Raw genomic sequence first — 20,763 nt, forward strand, 5'->3', positions numbered from 1 at the left:
CGTGAAGCAAACCCGCACGCTCTTGACACACTATCGTGCAATACTTACATTGTCAACCCTCACTCTGAGAAGATTAAGGCGGCAAATCCACATTTGTCACTTCCTGTTCTTGCCCCGTGCGCTGTTTCGCTATCTTAACAATCCAACAGTCAATCAGAGTGAGCAAATGTCACGACTTGCGACGCCGATACAACATGCTGAAACGCCCGACAGACGCTTCCCGACGGGGTCCGATGTTACAATGTTGTTCACTACATCAATCTGACGGCGCAATCCGACACACCGACGCTTCCCGACCTCGGATTGATTTATCTAGGCCTTAAAGGTCAGCAAGACAAAATAAGATGCAAAGAGTAAGAGGGAAGAAAATAATATCCAACAGCATAAAAAAATAAATAAATAAATAAATAACAGATTCCGATGTTCAGTTGTGTATTTTTCTGCTGTCTCCCTTGCTAAAATGAACCAAAACGGCAGAACAATGTTCAGGTGCTTCTTCAGCTTCTTCCACATGAACGGCCTCGCTCTAATAACAATAGCAAATATTCAAACAGGATAGAAAGTAAATATTATGTACTCAAACACAATATAATACTGCTGGCATTTTTCTATGTTTAATACTAAAAGGAACGAAAGAGTCAAGCGCTTGGAGGCTTGACTTAATATATTAATCAGAATGTCCTATTTCAACTAGTGGACCTGCATAGAACATATACTGGAAAAAATATGTTTGGGTTGAAAGTCCTCTTTAAGCATTTTATTACATTTTTAACTTGATGATACATATACCCTCGTTTTAAAAATATTTATGTATACAACAAATAAAACTCTTGTTTGGCTCTTTCAATGAGCAGCTTGAAGTTAGCATAGTCTAAATTTGAATTTCTAATTTACAAAATAGTATCAATCCAAACTTTGGCACGGGGGCAGTAGGCTAAAACAGCCAATAATCAAGCGAAGACGACTTGTTTAACTCCTTTAAACAGGCAAAATGAGAGAAACTACACAAGTAAAAACTCACGTGAAGTATCCAATTTGGATACACACATGATAATTGACCTCCATGAAGAGGGAAGCAAGCAACGCACTGCAACAGTCCTGAAGCAGCCCGATGCACAGTTTACCCGGGAGGTGGCAGTATTGTACTCGTGAGGTCGTTTGCCACCCACTATTGGTATGAGGAAGAAGAAAATGTTGCGTTGGAGGAACTCTTGACATCACAACAAGGAACTATTTGTCAAGCGGACTTGGTGTAGGCGAGAAGACCGGCGAAAACAGAGCTGTCGCGGCCCGTTTAGCGTTTCAGGGGCCCGCCGGGATCCGCAAGAGGCCGGCGCTGAAATATGGCTCTGCTGGCCACGATACGCAAGGAATGGTTCATCTTCGGCATTCTACTGGTGATACTGTCGGCTAAACTGGAGCCCAGCTTCGGCGTCAAAGGAGGTGAGACCAGGATGCGCATATGTGCTATGACAAATAGGCGTCAAAGAATCTTCTTAGTTTAATTGCACACCTGGCAACTTTGTTCACCCATGGCAGGCTGCGTTAAATTATTATGGACTCTAAAGTTGCAAATCCGTTTAAAGATGTGCATGGTTTGTGCCGTAGGCGAGTTAAAATCCCCCACATTATTAATAGGCTTAGCTCTCCAAATTGAAGGTAAACGTGCCATCTGAAAGTTTTGCAGGGAGGTTTGGTGACACGTCGCGTTCTGCACTGTCAACGCACACACGCGCACATTCTCCTCTAACTACGTCACAGTTAGTGAAAGTTTCTCTTAGTGACGATAAGGCTGACTTATTATCGCGTTGGTAATTTGCCAAGGCAAACACGTTTATCATGCTGAATGATAAGAGCTATAGAGTGATGCGTTCAGGGACTGCATCTTGTCTCGTGAAAGTAAATTAACGCGCTACTGAATGTATGTTGCCTTGCTGCTTGCGGAATTGATGAATTATCAAACAGGATGAAGACGTGGCTGGTTACCATAGTGACCACTCTTCCCTCAATGTCTGTCTGTCTGCCTCAGGACCGCTGAAGCCAGAGATCACCATCTCGTATCTGGCCGTCTCGCTCATCTTCTTTAACAGCGGCCTCTCGCTGAAGACAGAGGTGACATCCCCTGACTAGAATGCGAAAACATGGCCAGGAATTTCAATGTGTGGTGTTTGCAGGAGTTGACCAGCGCTTTACTTCACGTGCGCCTTCACCTCTTCATTCAGTCCTTCACGCTGGTCTTCTTCCCGCTGGCCGTTTGGCTGCTGGTCAGAGTGCTGGCGCTGACCACCATCGACCAGTGGCTGCTCAGAGGGTAAGACTGCATGTAAATGCATTCCTTTATCCAAGCACTGTTGACTTTACCTGAAAGCACTCACAAAAGTCTCATTCATGGCTAGCTATTAAGCGGGCCGTCCGTGTGTGAAGTGAACCACCGTTCATTGCGGCGATGGATCCGGACCCACTGTGACCCATCTTTAACCCATCTGTGAAAATCCGCGATAAAGAGAACCTGTTAAAAAAAAAAAAGTTAAAAAAAAAAAAAAAAAAAAAGAATTCATGCATCGCATTCAAGGCATCCTCGCTCGGTAGGCAACATGGTCCTCATCTCGTGGTGTCGTTGCCTAGGTTACAGACGGTGAGCTGCATGCCGCCTCCGGTCTCCTCGGCCGTCATTCTCACTAAAGCCGTCGGCGGTAACGAGGTAAGACGCACCTCCGAGGTGAGAAACATGTAACGTTGTGTCGTTGCCGTGGTGACCGATTGGCTTTTGTGTCGCCAGGCGGCTGCCATCTTCAACTCTGCGTTCGGGAGCTTCTTGGTAAAGTTCAAGTGGCGCGGCGCTTGTCTTGAGTGTGAAGCGCTATGTAACGGCGTTTTTGCCTTGTGCAGGGTATCGTGGTGACGCCGACCCTGCTTCTGCTCTTTGTAAGTCGCACCTGACAGGACAAACGTGAAATGTTTTGCATGATGACAGCTCTTCCTGGTCGAATAAGAGCACATTTGAAAACAACAGATTGGCCGTAAAGTGCCGTACAATTTATTTGAAACACACAGCGCATAAAGCACCGCCCCACCTAATCATTCGCCGTCGCCATTTTTTTTTTTTCATGACGAGCGTGGTCACGAAAGCTTTTGAGGTAAAAAAAAGTGCCATTTTGTAATTTTTCCTCCAGCTGGGCTCCTCATCCTCCGTGTCCTTCGGCTCCATCTTTTCTCAGCTCTTCATGACGATCGTGGCGCCGCTCATCATGGGTCAGGTACGCCCGGGGAAAGCTCGTTGGCGCGGCAAGCGGCGTTTTCACGATGCCCCCTCCCCGCCCCGCAGGTGTGCCGCCGCTTTCTGAGGGAATGCCTGGAGCGCAGGAAGCCTCCATTTGGCGCCATCAGCAGTGCCGTCCTCCTCATGATCATCTACAGCACCTTCTGCGACACCTTCAGCAACGCCAACATGGAGCTGGGACCCACTAGCCTGCTCGTGGTCGCCCTCATCAGTAAGTACACGCCCATCCCCAACTCGCGGAGAGACTGAACACAAAATGCGTACAGCGGTAGCTCTACTTACGAACGTCTCCTCATATGAAATTTTCAAAGTTACGAAACGCCGCAACAGCAAAATATTGCCTCTTTTTGCAAAAGACATTTCAGGATACGAAAGGTAAAAATACAGTACGGGCTGCTACTCGCAGCTCCGGAGTTTCCTGAACGCAACATACTCATAGCTGCTCTGCCATTGGCTAGCCTAGCATCTTCCTGGCATCCCATTGGCTAAGAGGGACCGCTACCGTATGTGTCTATGTGTGTAGTCGACAGGTAGATAGATAGATATGTTATAGATATGTCTATGCAGCGTCCTCGTCATTCGCCCCTCGGGCCATGAGGTCTTCCGATAGTTTGACGTGAATTAGAAAGGAGCAAAAGATAAAAAGGAGAAAATATTTTTTTTTGTCCATACGAACAAAGCAAGAGATAATAGAAAAGTATGAAAGGGGTATTCGTTTGTTTGATCTCGCCAAAGAATATGACCGTAATGTAACGACTGTCGCCACGTTATTAAATCAGTTGTTTACAAAACGCCAGGCAAAAAACACTTCTGAGAGAGAACATGAATCAAAGAGAGCAAAAAGCGGTGAGGACAGCAATTAAAAGGTAATCGACCATCATTTCCATCCTTTACTCTATTCTTTGTTTTTTACATTATGCACAACTCTCATTTATTGTGCAATAATCTAATTGTAGCATGTATTTGTTACATGTTTTCATACATTTTTAAGCTTTATAAAACAGTTATGTCTGAATATTGGAAAATGCGTCTCTACTTACAAAATGTCCTACTTAAGAAATTTCTTCCAGAACCAATTAGTTTCATAAGTAGAGGTACCACTGTATCTGTTGTATTGTGTATGCTCACGGGGCGTTTCTTCTGTGTATATCTGCGATTGTTCACTTCAGTCGAGTTGTGGTTGCTCTGAGAAGGTTGTGTGATCGCCTTGTTTCCTTGCAGTTTTCTCCATCCAGCTGACTTTCATGCTGCTGACTTTTGGATTTTCCAGCAGGTGAGTGACGTTCTCTTTGTGCCCGTCTTCAAAGTACTGCGCACGTGACACTGCGCGGCCTGCCCGGCTGTTTGTTTTGTCCGCAGGGCTGGCTCGGGATTTAGTCCCGCCGACACGGTGGCCATCATGTTCTGCTCCACGCATAAGTCGCTAACGCTGGGTAAGCATTTGCGGTCACTGCAAGATGTGACCGTAACTGATTGAGGCGTGTGCCGCCGGCGCTCAGGTATCCCCATGCTGAAGATCGTGTTTGCGGGCTACAAGCATCTGTCGCTCATCTCCGTGCCCCTGCTTATCTACCACCCGGCCCAGATCCTCCTCGGATCGCTGCTGGTGCCGACCATCCGCAGCTGGATGACCAGCCGCCAGAAGGTGAGCGCGCCTCTTCATGTTTGTCCGTCTCAGAGTCCCGCCAGACTTGGTTAGCTTCGACTTCCTAGTTAGCGCACGGTAAAGCTAAGTTTTCAAAAAGTCCTTTGCATGTAGAGATTATTTCTCCAAAAGTATTTTGTGGGGTGTTCTTTGGTTTCCTTGCTTGAAGAAGGACTGTGTGATGGTGTGTTAATATTGTTATGTATATATTTTTGTGGCACACACGCGCATCAGATTTGACTTCTGTGTGGTTCCAGCTGATGTCGAGCCTGCAGCCCGTCTGACGAAGGGAGCAAATCACAGAGCGATCATGTGCCTTACTTACTGTGGCCAATCAACAGCGACCTCAGCAAGGCGGCGGACACGAGGACCAACTGCTGCCTTGCCGCCCTCCACAATGGCAAAAAAAACAAAAAAAAAACACAAAACATTTACTCTTCTTTATTTAACAGAATCAAAGGGGTTACTGGGACCAGTCTTTTTTTATTGTCTTCTCTACATTTTCTACTCACATTTCCAGCTTCCTCTGACAGGAAATGCAAACTTTGATACAAGAGCTTTGATATTGAGTCTTGGGACAAGACTGTGTTATATATCATATAAGGTGTCGCCTTGAATGTTTAATGCAAGTGATGACGACTCAACATGAACATTGAGACCCAAGTTGTCTTCTTCATGTGTCTGACGCTATGAACGTTCACAAAGCATTTTACCCGCCTAAAACCAAAGAGTTTCTACTTTTAGTGGCACTGTGCTTTTGCCACTCTTGTCTTTTGAGTCACGAGTTTACAGAAAGAATCTGAACAGTTCATCTATTTTCAGGAAAGGAAATAAATGAGCATCCAAACTGTCTTGTTTCTCACACTGGATTGCATTTCAGTCTCCAGGCGATGCTAATATGTCGTACTCGGCAAGAAGCACCAGGCTGTTCTCTCGGATGCGACGGACTCGGACCAAATCGCCGCACTCCTGAACGTGGATCATCCCTCGCTCGCCTCTCCCGTAATCCCTCTCGCAGTCGTGCAGCGTCACCTCGGTGCTTTTCCCGCAGGCCTGTCTGTAGACGTAGCGCACACCGACCACCAGCGCCATTCCCAGGCCGGCCGAGCAGCCCAGCAGCATTCCCAGCTCCCAAGAGCTATGCCTGGGCACCATGTCAGGATACTTGCCCTCCATGCCTGGAGATTTCGATGGATTCAAGGGAAGCTTGGTATCCAGTTGCGGCGGCTTTGGTTTGAGTTCTGCCCCAATGTTGGATTGGAGTTTGCGGCTGGAGGTTGACGGATGATACTTTTGTCTGGGATTAGATGATGCAATGCGGATCTGTTTTGGGGACGGGAAATGTACGGGAGGTATAGAGGGGCGGTTGTTGAGTGAGCGACGTGGAACTGGAGAAGGTCCTGGTTGCAGGGATGTTGCTTGGGAGGAAGACGAGGCAGCCAAAATCCAAGACAAGGATCCCACTGAGGTGGGAATGGGGGAAGCAAGGTGAGAACTTAAAGGAATGGATAGTTTGGTTGAGAATGAGGATGGAGAGCTTGTAGTAGTAGAAGATGAGGGGGAACTTGTGGTTCCTGGGATGGAAGAAATACTGAATGGACCATGAGGATATAACGTGGCTGATGGAGAGTTGATGGAGCTACCTGAGAGAAATGTTGAAGATATTGAGGAGGACACCGTTTGGAAAGTGGAGGACAAAATGATCGAGATCGATTTGGGAAGCGTAGCCGCAGGAGAAGGTTTTGGGAGAGCGGAAAAAACAGGAGAGTTTTTTTCTTGGCCGGCGGAATGTGTGAAAGATGGATTCTTGGTTGTGTGTTTAGAGACGTCGAGAGGAGCAATGCGACTTGGTGAAGATCGGCCTATAACACCGGAGGAATCAAATGTGCTGATGCTTTTCACCATTGTGGATGAAGAGGCTTTAGCATGTTCGGCCTTGGTTGGGAAAAGCAAAATATTGAATCTTCTAGTGGAAACTGTGGGTTGAGTGTAGGGTGGCACAGTTTGGGGATGGGCTTTGAACCAAGGTTGGGTTCTAGTCCTTGGCCCAGACATGAGGAGATTTTTTGAGGTGTAGCTAACTTGTTGCTGAGATTGAGACGCAAAGTTGTTTGACAGCAGCGTTTGACGAGAGCTAGTGGGAGGATGTGATGGTCCATCCCTGCGGTCGGATGGATTGTCTTCAGGCTTTGTATGGGGCCGGAGATGAAACTTTCGGGTTGCAGACCTCAGAGGAGTCGGTAAAAAGGGTCTGGAGTGGGTCAGTGTCTGGGTGGGAGACCTGTCTATGTCAGTGTTTGACCGTGAGTGAAGCAATGACATAGACTGGCTCCTTGCTTCATGTGTCGTGAGGCTCCTCCGGGATGTGGTTGCACTATTGTGGATGTCGTATGCAAACAAACTTGTTGGGACATGTAGTGGTCCTGTTGCTTTATGGGATGTTGGCACTGAGGGGCTTATGTTCAGGAGATGGTGATTTCCTGGCGGTTTGAGTGGATATGGTGTTGACCTTGTCCTTTCTGTATCCTTCCAATGTCGGAGGGAGTGAAAGAGAAAAGAGGGCGCAGAAGTGGGCAAAGTTTCTAAACCTTCATCTGGTGGGAGCGGGGTGATGAAAGGAAGGTGCGACGAGTAAGGATCGCTGCCTGACTCTTCAGACGGAGATCCTAAATCCAGGTGGTTGTCACTTGAACGACCTCTTGAGTTTTGAAGCATTGAAGAGTTCTTCTTACTGAGCCCTACTGAGCTCCCTACAAGCGGCACTGGACTCGCAGTGCTGCTCCAGACCTTTTCGGGGGTCAAACTTTGTTTTCCTAAAGAAGCAGGACCACTGTGTTGCCCGGGTTTGTTCAGTAGAGCTTTAGGGCAAAAGATGAGACCAAAAGGAGTGTTAGTCATGACAATACAAGTGAAGATTTATGCGATTTATGTTTGTACCTGGCACCGGAGTAAAATTCCCATCATGGAGACCAAAAACTGCTCCTTTTGCCTCTGCTCCTGTTGTGTTTCTCCCAGTCCAAAGACTCCCGTCGCGCACCACTGCAGACTTAATCCCCGCCCAGTAAACAAAGTAGGACTGAACCACTGTGATGCTAGAAAGACAAAGAGTCCAGGGTGAATGTTGGGACAGTCTGTCAGAAATGTGCAGAGTGTGGTTGTGGATTTTGGTCTCACTAGAAGCGAATGTCTCCCACTGGTGCATCAGGAGCCCTCCACACAAACGACAGGTTTCGCTTCAGCTGTTTGTCCGAGTGGGTGAGCGTGTCGCCCTCCGACAGGCAGCGCAGTGTGTGTGTCCCGGGCGGAGTCAGGGTCCAGGAGCCGCCCACCAGAACCGGACCTTCTGCAGGAGACTCTGCCCCCCCCGCGACTCCAGCCATGGCTTCGGAATCTTCACCACTGCGAGCCTGCAGCAGGAAACCCATGAAGTCCCGGGAGCTTCGGACTGTCACTGCGGATTGGAGGATCTTGTTTAAGCCTTTGGACCGTTGTTGCATCATCATCCGAATCATCATCTATCAGCTGGAGTCACTGAGCTGATCAATTGTCAGTACTACCTGTAACCAGCTGCCCGGGCAGATATGAGCGCACCGATGTACGAATAGTGACGTGGCTCTGCCGCGGGTCCTGAGGTTGGGCCCGGATGTGACCCGGCCTCATCGTCTGGCATGAAGCAGGACCCGCACCGCGAGAGAACGCAGCGACCGGCGGGACAAGGCATGACAAGATCACGGTTGTCCCCAAATAAAGCCGGGAGGACTGCATCTTGACAGGAGATCAAGAGGAATTCATTGACTTGAGAGAAATACTGCTCTTTTGTGCAAAACTGTATAAATGTCGATTTCTTATTATCAGACCCAAATCAAATCTTTTGACCGCTCTTGGGATAACTCGAACATACTTTTAACAAGTACAAGTCAATCTAAATGGACAGAGATGACGTCGTTTGTTCCTACCTTGCTAGGATGTCTTTGCGGTGTTGCGCAGAAGATGTGTGAGGGCAAGTGTGTGAAGATGAGCTTTACATTTGCAGGGATTTGGGGCAGGGGGCTTTGAAGTGAGGAGGTGTCGGGGGTGGGGTTGACATAGATCTACAGTGAGTAGATCTGCTGCTTGTACTTCTGAGCACTACCTCCGGTGATGATTCGAATAAGCAGGCTGTTAAATATGGCGGGCCAAAACTACCAAAATCAGGAATAAAAGTAAAAATAAAAACAAATATAAAGGAATATCATTAAAAAAAAAAAAGAAATATAAATAATTTGATATTTTATTTTTTCAATTATATTTTTTATTTTCATTTTATTTATTTTTGATAAAGGCGAATAGCTCAACCCAAGACACACTTAGGACCGCCCCCTCATTTGAATAACATTTCCTTCTGTATTGCAAGACCAAAACTACCAAAATAAAAAATAAAGTGAAAACAAAAAATGTAATTGGGGGAAAAATATATATATATATATATATATATATATATATATATATATATATATATATTCATAACAACAAAAATATGTAGTACAAAATACAAGTAAAAATACAAAAATAAAGATTTAAAAAAATAAATAGAAAAATAAATGTGGACACAAATACATTTATTTTCTTTTTTTTCTATTATATCTGTTTTTATTTTCACTTTTATTTATTTTTGATTGTGGCAGTTTTGGTCCTCCATAGTTAAAGTCTCATTACTTTAAAAGACATCACTTTGTGTAAAGAACTGGATTGGTTTTTGTCTTTGGTGTTGTCTATAGTATCTAGTTCTGCAGGATAAAGTCCCCTACCCTCACTCCCCAACACACCAACAGGATGTACACCAGCTGAAGCCGCCTCCATCCAGGATCTCCTGAACATTTGAACAGAGGCGACCCCCCCCCCCCCCCCAAGATGACACAAAGTTTAATCCAGTGCTACATGCTGGGTTGTAGTGCAGTGATTCCGAACCACAACGGTGTGCATTGAGAGATTTTAAGGTGTGCCACGGGAAATTATCTAATCCAGTCAGTCCGGTTCAGTGCTTACACGATGGGGTTCGGCTCACGTCAGCTTCCACGCTTTTGACGCCTAAAATCAGCCTGACCTTTGACCAGGAGTCAGAAGAAGAACACAGACAGCATGAGAGACGTCACTTTGAATCTCAGGTTCTCTCCTATTGTGGCGGGCGGTGCGTCGCCTGCAATCTGGACAGATGACAGTCGAGATTCGAGGGACCTATGACGGCCAACCTCAAATTGAACATACGGTATTAGATTGTACCGATGATGCGGTCGAATAAAAGTTTTGTTTGATGGTTTGTTTGCCGTTTTGAACAGAAGGGCCATTTCCAATGAAAGCGAATGGCCGTTCTACCATGGGTTAAGAAAAAGGTGCAGTTACAGCCAGCGGCCACTTGGGGCAATACTGTACGCTTGCATCATAAAGGGCTTTAAGTACTGTATACTAATTCTACTCCTCTACTTATGTAAAAGTAAAAAAAGTACAAATATAGTTTTACTGCCAATTGTAGATAATAACCGTTTTGATAACTGCACACCAAATAGGTGCCCTCTTTGAATAACTTACATAACGCTTGCCAGGGAATATCTTGTTTCTCTCAACTGTGGTTGACTTTACCTAATTTACTTTGTTGTGTTTATGTTAAAAAAATCCTATTTTGACAAAGTAACGTGTACAAAGTTCAGATATGTTTTCAAATGTAAAACAAAAAAAATCTAATTTGGGTTCTGACGGGGGCTTGTGGATTCTTGCAAGTGTTGACTGTGCTGTTGTGTTCTGTTCAAACGGACAAGTGTTCACCTTGCGTGTGCCCGCGTGAGCAGGGCGCGCGGACGGACCTACTGCATCTCTCTCGCGCGCGCGAGTGCACGCTCACGCGTGAAAGAGAGAGAGAGAGAGAGAGAGAGAGAGAAAGAGAGAGGAGGCGGAAACCTCCATCTGCCCTGCTCAGTGACCGACCCGTCATCCTCTTCTCGGCCTGTAACTAGACGACTCCGCGCGGCTTTGGCCTCACTGCCCCCTCGCCCCCCCCCCTTCTCCCTACCTCCACTGGTACTGTTGGAAAGTGGCAGAGGAAGCCCGGAGGTCGACGCAAGAGGGGGGCAACAAAAGAGGCAATTTGGCGCCAGGAAGATGTGTGGTCTATATATAGGCTCTGCCCCGGACTGCAGCATCTCAAGCGCCGCCGCCGCCACCTGCCCTCCCGGTACCGGTAAGTCTCGGAGGACGGGCGGGGAGGGCAGGGGAGGTGGAGCGGCGATAAGGCGTCGTCTTGGTCGTCCCGGGGCGGGCTGTCGACGCGAAATGACCCGAGTGGATGACTTCAGAGGTCTCGTGAGGTCGAGTTCCGTTCAGCCATGTTGCAGGGGCGTGATGGAGAGGAGGGAGGGAGCGAGCGAGCGAGCGAGCGAGTGGGGGGGGGGGGGGGCGACTGGGCTCCTGACACCTGCCCTCCTTCCCGGTACCAACTGAAACGGAACACATTTGCTGCTTCCTCGGAACCGAATTGGCGGGGCGTCCTCCCGCGCCGGCAATTGACTTTGTGACTCGGCGTGTCAGCCATGTTGCGACGGGAAATTTCGGGAGAAGGGACCAGCGGGGAGCTCCGGAACTCCCGCTCCGTCCGGAGGGTTCGGACAGCGAGCGTCCGACTGGTACCGAGCAGGGAGGGTGGGTGGTGGAACAGAGGAACGGGGTGACGGTCATTCGCCGACTCCCGTGAGGCACGAATGTCGAGTTGAGAGAGGTTGGAGCCAACCGGGTCGACTGGTGTCAGAGTGGACTGATGAATAGTTTACAACAATTTGACTGTATTACGATTGCACTTGTGTATTATTGTTATTATTATTATTTTTTGATTAGTTAATTTATTTATTTATTTGAGCCAATTTCGATTGGGATGAGTGGAACATATTGGGTGATTCTACATATTGACAATTTGATTCTACAGTAAAAACTGTGTTTTCGGCTTTGCCACTTGCTGATCATTATTGATGACTTTTGATCAGACTTAAGACTGGTTATTATCAAGAACCTTACAATTCGATTAGAATCCAGTTGTTTGGGTTGCAATTTGTTTTAATTTAAATGCTTTAATTCGATTCAGTAAAAACAATTACAATTGAGAATTTTTTTATGTAATTTTCTGGCCATATGAACATACATGGTATGCCTCAATAAAACGTCTGAAAATAAACATTTGCAGAATAACTTGCGTAAGGTGTGCAAAAGTATTGTGTACAAATAGTGAAAAATGAAAGCCTAGGGGAGTTATTATTGCGATGCATCGATTAATCGATATTTTTTACCTAACGATAATCAGAGTGGATTGTTGCAAGTCAGGTCAGGGCAGGAGATGCTGCAGCCTGTTACCATGGCAATGTGTTGATGACATAATTATCCGGCCTTAGCCATTCAACAATTGCCTGATTAGGAGATTCACTTTGATCACATTTTGTTTCTTGTCATGCTCGTCATGCGCCTCCCGTCTTCTCCCTCGCTTTGCCTTCATCCTTCGCTCACAGGTCAGAAGGAGTCAGAGGAGTAGATTTTCATCATGCGCTCCTCTGCTCCAAGTGGCCGAGAACCTTCACGTCTTATTTTAGCATCCCTCCTCCCGTATCGCTCGCCTCTCTTCTGAGTGTGACTCCCTTCCCCGTCGCTGGAGAATGAAGCGTGGGCAGAGTTCGTTACAGCCTCCTCGTCCTCCTCCTCCTCCTCCTCCTCCGGACGCGGCCCAACCACACGCGCAGGAAGCTCATCGGCCGCACGCGCGCGCTGACCACGGGCCGGACACGCGCACGGCGGGTTTCAGCCCCTTCCTGGCAGCGACCTCTCTCTTCAGCCCTGATGTCAACACCAAGATGGCGTCTGACCTTCTCATCAGGCTGTCGGGTAGTTTGAAAACACACACACACACACACTTGATATATGCACGTGGTGTCTTTATGTGTGTGTGTGTGTGTGTGTGTGTGTGTGCACGTGCGTTCAGAGGCCACCCAGAAGGCCCAGGTGCTCCCTGGGAGTGGAGCGGAGGGACGAGGGGGCCAGCAGGAGGAGCCGGGCCTGGCTCTCTCCCCCGATGGCCCCGGGGCCAGTCCCGATCCGCCCTCGCTCACGCACACACCTGAGGGGGATGCCGCAAGTGACACGCTGGCTTCGGACTTGCTGAGGAAACTGGCAGGTCGGTGTCGGTGCATGCGCGCTCGTACATCACTTTGGTCAGCCGCTTATCCCGTTCAGAGTCGCGGCTCATAAGCGGACGACGGGAACCGAACACGCGCTCCCTGCACGGAAGTTGAGTGAATGGAACACCGCCACGTCAGTGGCACCTTTGCAAGCTCAAAGCTCATATTTGTTCCATAAAATTGTAGAATTGATGAGTTTCTCAATTCCCTTCACTTCCGAGCATATGACTTGGCTGGGCGACGTCCAGGCTGGGATTTTATTTTCATTTTTTTGGGGGGCCCAATCAGATTTCTGTCTCTACACGCTATCAGGCCACTCTGGTTTTAACAGGAGTGTTGGTGAACAGAACAGAAACTCTATTACCTTTCACATTTGCCTCATGGCGCAAGCTAGCTTGCCCTCAGTAACGTCAGCATTTTTTGCATCGTCCGATTGGTCGGTCAGAGCAAAAGGTCAAGGTGGACCAGAAAAATATGTCCGTCATAAATACATGTCAAAATTAGCACATCTGCTGAGTGTTGTCATTGCGGACACGGCTGGAACCAAAGCACGCAGCTTTTAGCATCGATGCTTTCTGTCTTTTTAACATGATCGCGGTGCTGTTAGCGGGTGGATTAAGTCGTTTGTTGACAGAGAGCACGTCATGTTTTTAATGGCAGAGAGTCGGCTCCTGACCCGGCCCTACGTGAAGCTCAAGGAGGAAGAGGACTCCACGCAAATTGACACGCAGAGGACGTCAGCCGGCATCCGGGACGGACCGGGAAGAGACGTCCGAGGCCCGTCTCCTTCAAGCCATGGAGGTCACCGTCTTGTGGCCGTCAAAACAGAACAAAATGAGGCGGCGGAGGCGGCGGAGGCGGCGGAGACGGCGGAGCCACGTCTCGACGGCGATGTTCCGGATGTTCCGCTTGGTGTCAAACAGGAGGAGGAAGAGGAGGAGATCTCGGCGGCCACCTTGGCGGAGCGGATTCTCCTCAGGGGGAAAACGGAGGAGGAGAGCCCAGCCGGGTTGTTCTCAGGGGTCGCTACGGAGGAGCAGCAGTTCTTGGGGGACCAGCTGTGTTCCGGGGCCAAAATGGCGGAGCAGTGCCTGCGGGCGGCGCTGTGGCAGGACATGTCTGTCAACCTGGCGTCCACGTTGCTGCACCAGCTCTCAGGTAGCGCGCAACACGCTCGCCTTTTGCCACCTCAAGTGTTCGTGTTCACCGTCTGCTCTTGCGCTCCAGAGCGGGTCGCTAAGTCCAGCAGTGTGCCGGCATTGAGGCGCAGCCCCCCCGCCAGGAGCAGGTGCGTGTCCCGCTGCCGCTTTTCTTCTTCTTCTGCAGCATCCTAAGCAGTGTGTCCACGTCTCTGTGTCGCTTGTAGTCCAGTCCTGAAGGTGGAGCCAGCCTGGTCCGGCCCCTCGGAGCCCGCGTATGGTATGAAACACGCACGCACGCACACTCAGAGCCTCCAAGGGACCCTGAGCAAACTTTCATTTCACGATTATCGATGATTCCTAAACACCTTGCGGCATGCAGCGCTGGCAACGTTGCTTCCGTGTTTGTTTTGTGAGCCTGCCATGTGTGTGCCATGTCCGGCCTTTCGTCTCAAAACATGCACTCGCATTGAAATGGACGCATTACAAGCTCCATGTTGGACCATGGAAGCCTACTGTCACAACACATAAACTCGCTTGGAAAAAATATAGAATATGAAAATAAAGTGTAACAAAACAGCATTGAAAACAATCAAGAAAATGTCAATCAAATGCAGTGGTGCCTTGAGGAAGAAATTGAATTTGTTCCATGACAATGTATCAATTTTATCATCAAACACGGAAATGAATGGGAACGCCATTCATCCGTTCCAGCCCAACACATTTATTTAATGTGCATTTCACGAAGGAAACTAGCACTCAGTCAGATTCCACTTCAGAAAAACATACAGTCATTCAATAATCAAACACCATGGAAAGAAATAAACTGTTTCTCCACCATTAGTAATTCATTATTACTCCTTCTGCGACTTGGCCACCGGTGGCAGTTTAACACAGTCATCGAGACACAAACAAAGAAGACTTTCACAACTACTCTACGTGACTCACTACCCTGAAAAAATGGGAGTCGTTTTTTGCAGATAATAAAGGAAAACATTCGGGTGAGTATGGTTGTATTGTCTGTCTACATGTGTTGATGTACCGTTTGTGGTCAAATAATCACTCGTATCTCAAATTTTTGCTCGTAAATGAAAGCAAAAATCGACTCCTATCTCAAAAAATGTTAAGTTTGGTCACTCTTATGTCAAGTCACCACTGTCTTTAATCACCTGAAACAAGATGACAAAATGGTTTTTAAAAAATGAATCTAAAGTTGAATAAACAGGCCCGCTTAAAATGATTTTTTTAAAGTTGAAAGTGTAATGTAAAGTCTCAAAATAAGATACCTTAATCCAGACATACAACTTCTTGATGGTACTCAGTTTTTTTTCCTCAATACCCCAATGTGAGCTCTGCGTTGACTTTTAATCGCTTCTGGGGACCCCTTAGTGTCCATGGGGCACCTGAGCAGGTGCTGCCATCTAGTGACGTAACATTGAATTGTTTTGCTTGTCACGCTACACATCGAGATGACCACATTGGTTGATTTGATCTCCGACAGGCAATCCAAGCAGCCCGCGAGGAAGCGCGAGCTTCTTCTACAGGTGAGTCGTCCTCATCGGCTGGCAAGCTCGGTTTGCCGTCGCCACGGATACGAAGGACCTGCCTCCTTGTGCTCAGGTGTCACGTGTGCGGCTTCGAGACAGACGGGCGCCTCCTTTTCCGGGCTCACATGACCGAGCATCGACAGCAGGAGCGCGGATCCTTCTCGCTTCACTGCTGCGTGTGCGACCACTCCAGCAATCAGGAGGCGGCCATGAGGGCGCACGCCGACAAGCACGTGCTGGGCAGAGCCGCCAGGTGGGAAGCGACTGTCGCTAATTTTGCGCTGGGGGCACAACTCATTTTCAGGGGTGGTTGCTAAAGGAGGTGCCATTGGATGCTAAAAGTTGCTAAATGGCATCATGAAAGGGGATGTTAACCGCAAATGTTGTTTTTGCGAGAATGCCTTGTACTGTATGTGACCCCACTACTGCTATTGCCAGCAGAGAGTGATATTGGCCAACGTGGCACCCACTGAAATGGATGAAAATTGATGAATTAATCTGCTTACTCCGCAAACGCAATATCAGAATACCGTGTTTAGACTACTGGTACAATGTATTCTTGCAAAAAAAAACAACAACAACAACAACAAAAAAGGGTGGGTTAGTTCCTCTTGAAGTAGATCATTCTATAAATGACAATGATAAATTGACTGGCAATATTGGCTAAAAAGAGTCTAAATGTCTTCATTTAGGTTAGTTTGCTTATGCTCTAGTTCAAGAACGAGCGACTGGCGGCTAGCCACACTCTGAGTGGCCCCTTGATTAAATATTTTTTGGGGGGGAAATCCCCCCAAATCTTCAAAAACAGCTGACAAACATTCAATAAACGTTTTTCATGTAAAACGGTGGGAAATGAGGTTGAAAAAAATACAGGGAAAAATCCAAAATATGAAGAAATATTGGGAAAAATAAAATAAAAATCAGAATATGCGAATCCGCGGAGGCTGAACTGCAAATATGCGGGGGTTGACTGTATTTTGTTGTAATATCATCTATCACCACTAGTCGGCAGACGTCTTTTTTGCGCTTACACTGAGTGTTATATTACAACGGGAGTAGGACTAAGATTTTTTTTGCAGATTTAGAATGAGATGCAGGACAAATTTAGTACAGTGCCTCAATTATATTAAAAACGTTAAGTTTAATTTCTTTTTTAATGTACAAAATGAGTTCTTAATGTTGGTTTCTTGTTCAGCAGTTTTGTGTCATCCTCGAGTTGTCATTTTTAGGCAAGAGCCCACAAAAATCCCAATATGTAGTTATTTTGTTGTTTCTTCCAAAGGCTTTGTTGTCGAATAGGATAGCGGATCTTTTATAGGTGCACTGAAAAATGTCGTTCTTTGAAATTGAAAATCTATTAAGAGCACGCATGTCCATAATCCAAATAGCATCTTTGTCCTACATCTGGTTAGGACTTGTGTGGTCCTATTCCAGTGGCACTAATGCAAAATTCTAGCCCCCTCTAGCATTCAAGTTGCCCATCCCTCATCTAGTTTGTCATTTTGAGAGAAAAAAACGTGTGCTTTTTAGCACATGCATCACTTCAAAACTCTCTCCAAGTTTCCAAACATCTTCAAACCAACTGGAGCTCAATTTGCTACTAGGTGCTTTTTGGGCGCAAACAAGTTAGCAACAGAAGTGCTATTGCGTCAAGCAAGCATGGCGCCCGCGCTAACCACCGCACTTCACCTCCACCCCCGCCAGATGCCCCCTCACCCTTCCCGCCGGCGGCGCGCCGACAGTTGCCACGGCAACCCCGCCGGAGACGAGCACCTCGGAGCATCGCTGCCGCATCTGCCAGAGGTCGTTTCCCGGGCAACCGGAGCTACTGGTTCACTTCCAGGGTCATCGCCAAGGCAACCAGTACCGCTGCGAGCGCTGCGGCCACCTGACGCGCACCGCCAACAAGCTGGTGGAGCACGTGCGCGTGCACACCGGGGAGCGGCCCTTCACCTGCCACCTTTGCCCGTACAGCGCCAAGCGGCGGGACAGCCTGCGTCTGCACTGCAAGGTCAAGCACGGCGCGCAGGCAACCGCCGCCGCCCTCGCCCCCGCCAACGTGCACACGCACCGCTCCTACGCGCACGCAGACAATCCCAGCAAACACGTTCGGCGGCTGCACACCAGCGCGCCCTCCTCATCTTCATCCCCCCCTCATCATCCTCTTCAACGCTGGCCGTGTGAGCTAGCGGGGCGGAAGGATTTGTCTCCTCTTGTGCCCATCACGACTCTCCTCTCGCTGAAGCCTCACTGCAGCGCGCCCCCGCCGTCCCCCCCCTCCTCCGACAAGCATTCTTTCCTTGGCTACCTAGGCCTGACGTCTTTGTGAATGTCTTCTCTCGTCCTTCCTCACCTTTCCCTCGCGTCTCCTTCGACGGATGTGAAGCTAGCGCTGCCACGTTGGAGAATGTCAGCAGCGGACGCGCCGAACGTCGTCTGCTTTTTAGCCAATGGTTGGAGCGCTGGCTCGTAAAGCACTTGACTCCTTTTCTTATGATTAACTTGAATTGTGACTGCTAAGTATGTGTTGTCCTTCAGAAACTGCCAGCCTCGTCAAAGTTTTCCAGTGAAGCGACAACAATGCTGACAGTGAGATCATTGGACCAAAACTGTAAATATTACTTGGAGGTCATTAGCACCCTCTAAGTTCAGAGCAATTCATGTTAGCGATGCACCAATACCAATCTTGGCACTCTTTGTCTTGACTCACAAAAATGCCCCGATACTACGACGAGCCCTCGCGTACCTTCCGGCCAGGTGGAGTAGGATCCATGTGTGGGTCGCACGGATCACAACACGTACCGAGTGCGTATTATGCCCTCCAAAATGGATGAGGAACTTTGCCAAGAAGCACTCTTGGATTTCTTTTCCCTCGCTGCATTTTGCGGTTAACACTCGGAAATAATATTGCCCATCTGATATACATATCCACCATATTCTTCGTCTCTTATCTATGTACTCGTTTCACATAGTGCCCCCCCTAACATTTGAACTGAGACACTAAATAACTGAAATGGCTTGTGCTACAGGCTACATTGAATTGAAAGGTGTGGCACGACTTTTAGAAAAACATGCAGGTGCATGTTAAAATGTCAAATTGTCACTCCAAAAGGGGTTATGTTGGACTGAAACCTATGCCATGTTCAACATAAGTTTGTTTTTGAACAATATTTGGTTCAAATAAAACGCTTTTTCCATCACAATTGCAAGTACTATTGCTATCAAGTATCGGTGCTTGTAATCACACTCAGTCTGGGAAAAAAATGCTTTTGGTGCATCCCTAATTATTGTGATTATTGCCCAAATGAACTGCATGAAAATGTATAAGAATCTTTTATTATTATTATTATTATTATTTTGCCAAAGCAGTTCTAAATCACAGCTTCAGTATATTTTGTCTTTAAAAAAGTTTGCTTTCTGTGTGTTACTTCACTTGGTTTGCTTGCGTATTAGTTGTGTTGATGGAGGTTCTGAAGGACAAAGATGCTCTTTCTGAGCTCTCTGTTTGTATATAGCAACCCATGTGCACTTTGTTGGCTTGCTGATGCAAAAAACGACTTATCATTGTATAAAAATTGCGCCTTATATACATATATATATATATATATATATATATATATATATATATATATATATACATACATATATATGTATATATATATATATATACATATATATATATATATATAAACATATATATATATACATATATAAACATATATATATATACATATATATACATATATATATATATACATATATATATATATATATATATATATATACATATATATATACATATACATATATATATATATATATATATATATATATATATATATATATATATATATATATATATATATATATATATATATATACATATACACACACACACACACACACATATTTATCGATCGCATACCATGATTGTTTACAGGACAGTCTGACCAGCGACTGTCGATTGTCTTATTATGAATGAGCTCGTGGATTCAGCAGAACCAACGGACAGTCCCACGCTTGAAATGGGGATGGATCGTGGAGAAGGTCTTTATGGTTATCCTCTGCTGAATCCCGTTTGCTTCTGCTTGATCAATAAAGTTTCATTTCAGGACAGTATCACCTCCCCTTTGTCCGATGACGGTTTCTTTTCTGCCTCAGCATGATCACGATCATCATCCACGAGTACGACTAGAGGCCGCAAATTAATAAATAAGTCAGAGCCATGAAGGTCACACTCCTCACTGTGCGCACACGCAAACACACGCACACACGAGTGGGAGGATGAGTGTCAATCGCCATGGGCCCTGCCCCACCTCCTTCCCCCTTCTGGTTGCCAGGGTTACCTGGCCTGTTGTAGCCGAGGGAGCTTACAAACAGGTCATTATTAGATTTCACTAAATGAAAGGAGAAGGAGGTTGGGAGGAAGCCCAGCAAGAGGGGCTAGAAAGCAGTACATTTGGTACCTGGGCCTTCAGCGCTATGTCTTTGTGTCTTTCCTCAACTTGGCAATAAGAGGACAGCAAAAGAATAGGTGCATAATATTTTCGGTTGCTGTAAAGCAGGGGTGTCAAACTAATTTTTGTCGCAGGCCACATCATAGTTATGGTGTCCCTCGGGGGGCCATTACGAATGCACAATCACTTTATATTATCACATATAGACAAATTGATGGATAACTAGTTTTGAAATCATAAGCCAATAAATAGTTTGTTCATCTCTTTTCAGTTTGTTTTAAAGGAAGGATTGGTAATAACTGTTTGCAATATCTCATGTAATGTTAAAAGTGAAGACGATTTGAAAGAAACATGTCAAGTCAACACACATGATTTACCTTCGCGGGCCACATAAAATGATGTCACGGGCCGGATCTGGCCCCCCGGGCCTTGAGTTTGACGCGTGTGATGTAGAGCAAAAACTGCAGTTGGGGTTAGTGTCAGTGAATTTAGAGACATTTTCGTTTGTT

The 20,763-nt window shown here is 46.8% G+C and overlaps 3 protein-coding genes across 4 annotated transcripts; 2 read left to right on the forward strand and 1 right to left on the reverse strand.

Annotated features, from left to right (window-relative positions):
• The first annotated feature begins 1,132 nt into the window (after positions 1-1,132).
• On the forward strand, positions 1,133-5,776 carry slc10a7 (solute carrier family 10 member 7). Its single transcript, XM_086024405.1, has 12 exons — positions 1,133-1,443; positions 2,030-2,112; positions 2,175-2,311; positions 2,626-2,701; positions 2,780-2,818; positions 2,890-2,925; positions 3,174-3,257; positions 3,326-3,491; positions 4,502-4,553; positions 4,640-4,713; positions 4,780-4,925; positions 5,183-5,776. The coding sequence occupies exons 1-12, from the start codon at positions 1,344-1,346 to the stop codon at positions 5,207-5,209; spliced, it is 1,020 nt and encodes a 339-aa protein (XP_085880531.1). The 5' UTR covers positions 1,133-1,343; the 3' UTR covers positions 5,210-5,776.
• Positions 5,379-9,252, reverse strand: reeld1 (reeler domain containing 1). The gene is made up of 5 exons (XM_086024404.1): positions 8,882-9,252; positions 8,483-8,690; positions 8,100-8,376; positions 7,863-8,017; positions 5,379-7,783 (listed from the first exon to the last, which is right to left on the reverse strand). The coding sequence occupies exons 2-5, from the start codon at positions 8,688-8,690 to the stop codon at positions 5,802-5,804; spliced, it is 2,622 nt and encodes an 873-aa protein (XP_085880530.1). The 5' UTR covers positions 8,882-9,252; the 3' UTR covers positions 5,379-5,801.
• Positions 9,253-9,856: 604 nt separating this feature from the next.
• LOC147150833 (uncharacterized) lies at positions 9,857-19,398 on the forward strand. Of its 2 annotated transcripts, XM_086024508.1 has the most exons (9): positions 9,857-11,136; positions 12,449-12,818; positions 12,916-13,107; positions 13,772-14,269; positions 14,339-14,399; positions 14,478-14,530; positions 15,752-15,794; positions 15,871-16,050; positions 17,502-19,398. In XM_086024508.1, exons 2-9 carry the CDS (start codon positions 12,593-12,595, stop codon positions 18,124-18,126), a joined length of 1,878 nt encoding a protein of 625 aa, XP_085880634.1. In that variant the 5' UTR covers positions 9,857-11,136; positions 12,449-12,592; the 3' UTR covers positions 18,127-19,398. The 2 variants fall into 2 exon arrangements, with proteins under 2 accessions (XP_085880634.1, XP_085880635.1); XM_086024509.1 differs by lacking the exon at positions 9,857-11,136 and having other exon boundaries at positions 11,362-12,818.
• Positions 19,399-20,763: the final 1,365 nt, after the last annotated feature.

This window comes from Filicampus tigris, chromosome 2 (genome assembly GCF_054856515.1).
Source record: "Filicampus tigris isolate MCC_2025a chromosome 2, RoL_Ftig_1.0, whole genome shotgun sequence".
Taxonomy (NCBI): domain Eukaryota; kingdom Metazoa; phylum Chordata; class Actinopteri; order Syngnathiformes; family Syngnathidae; genus Filicampus; species Filicampus tigris.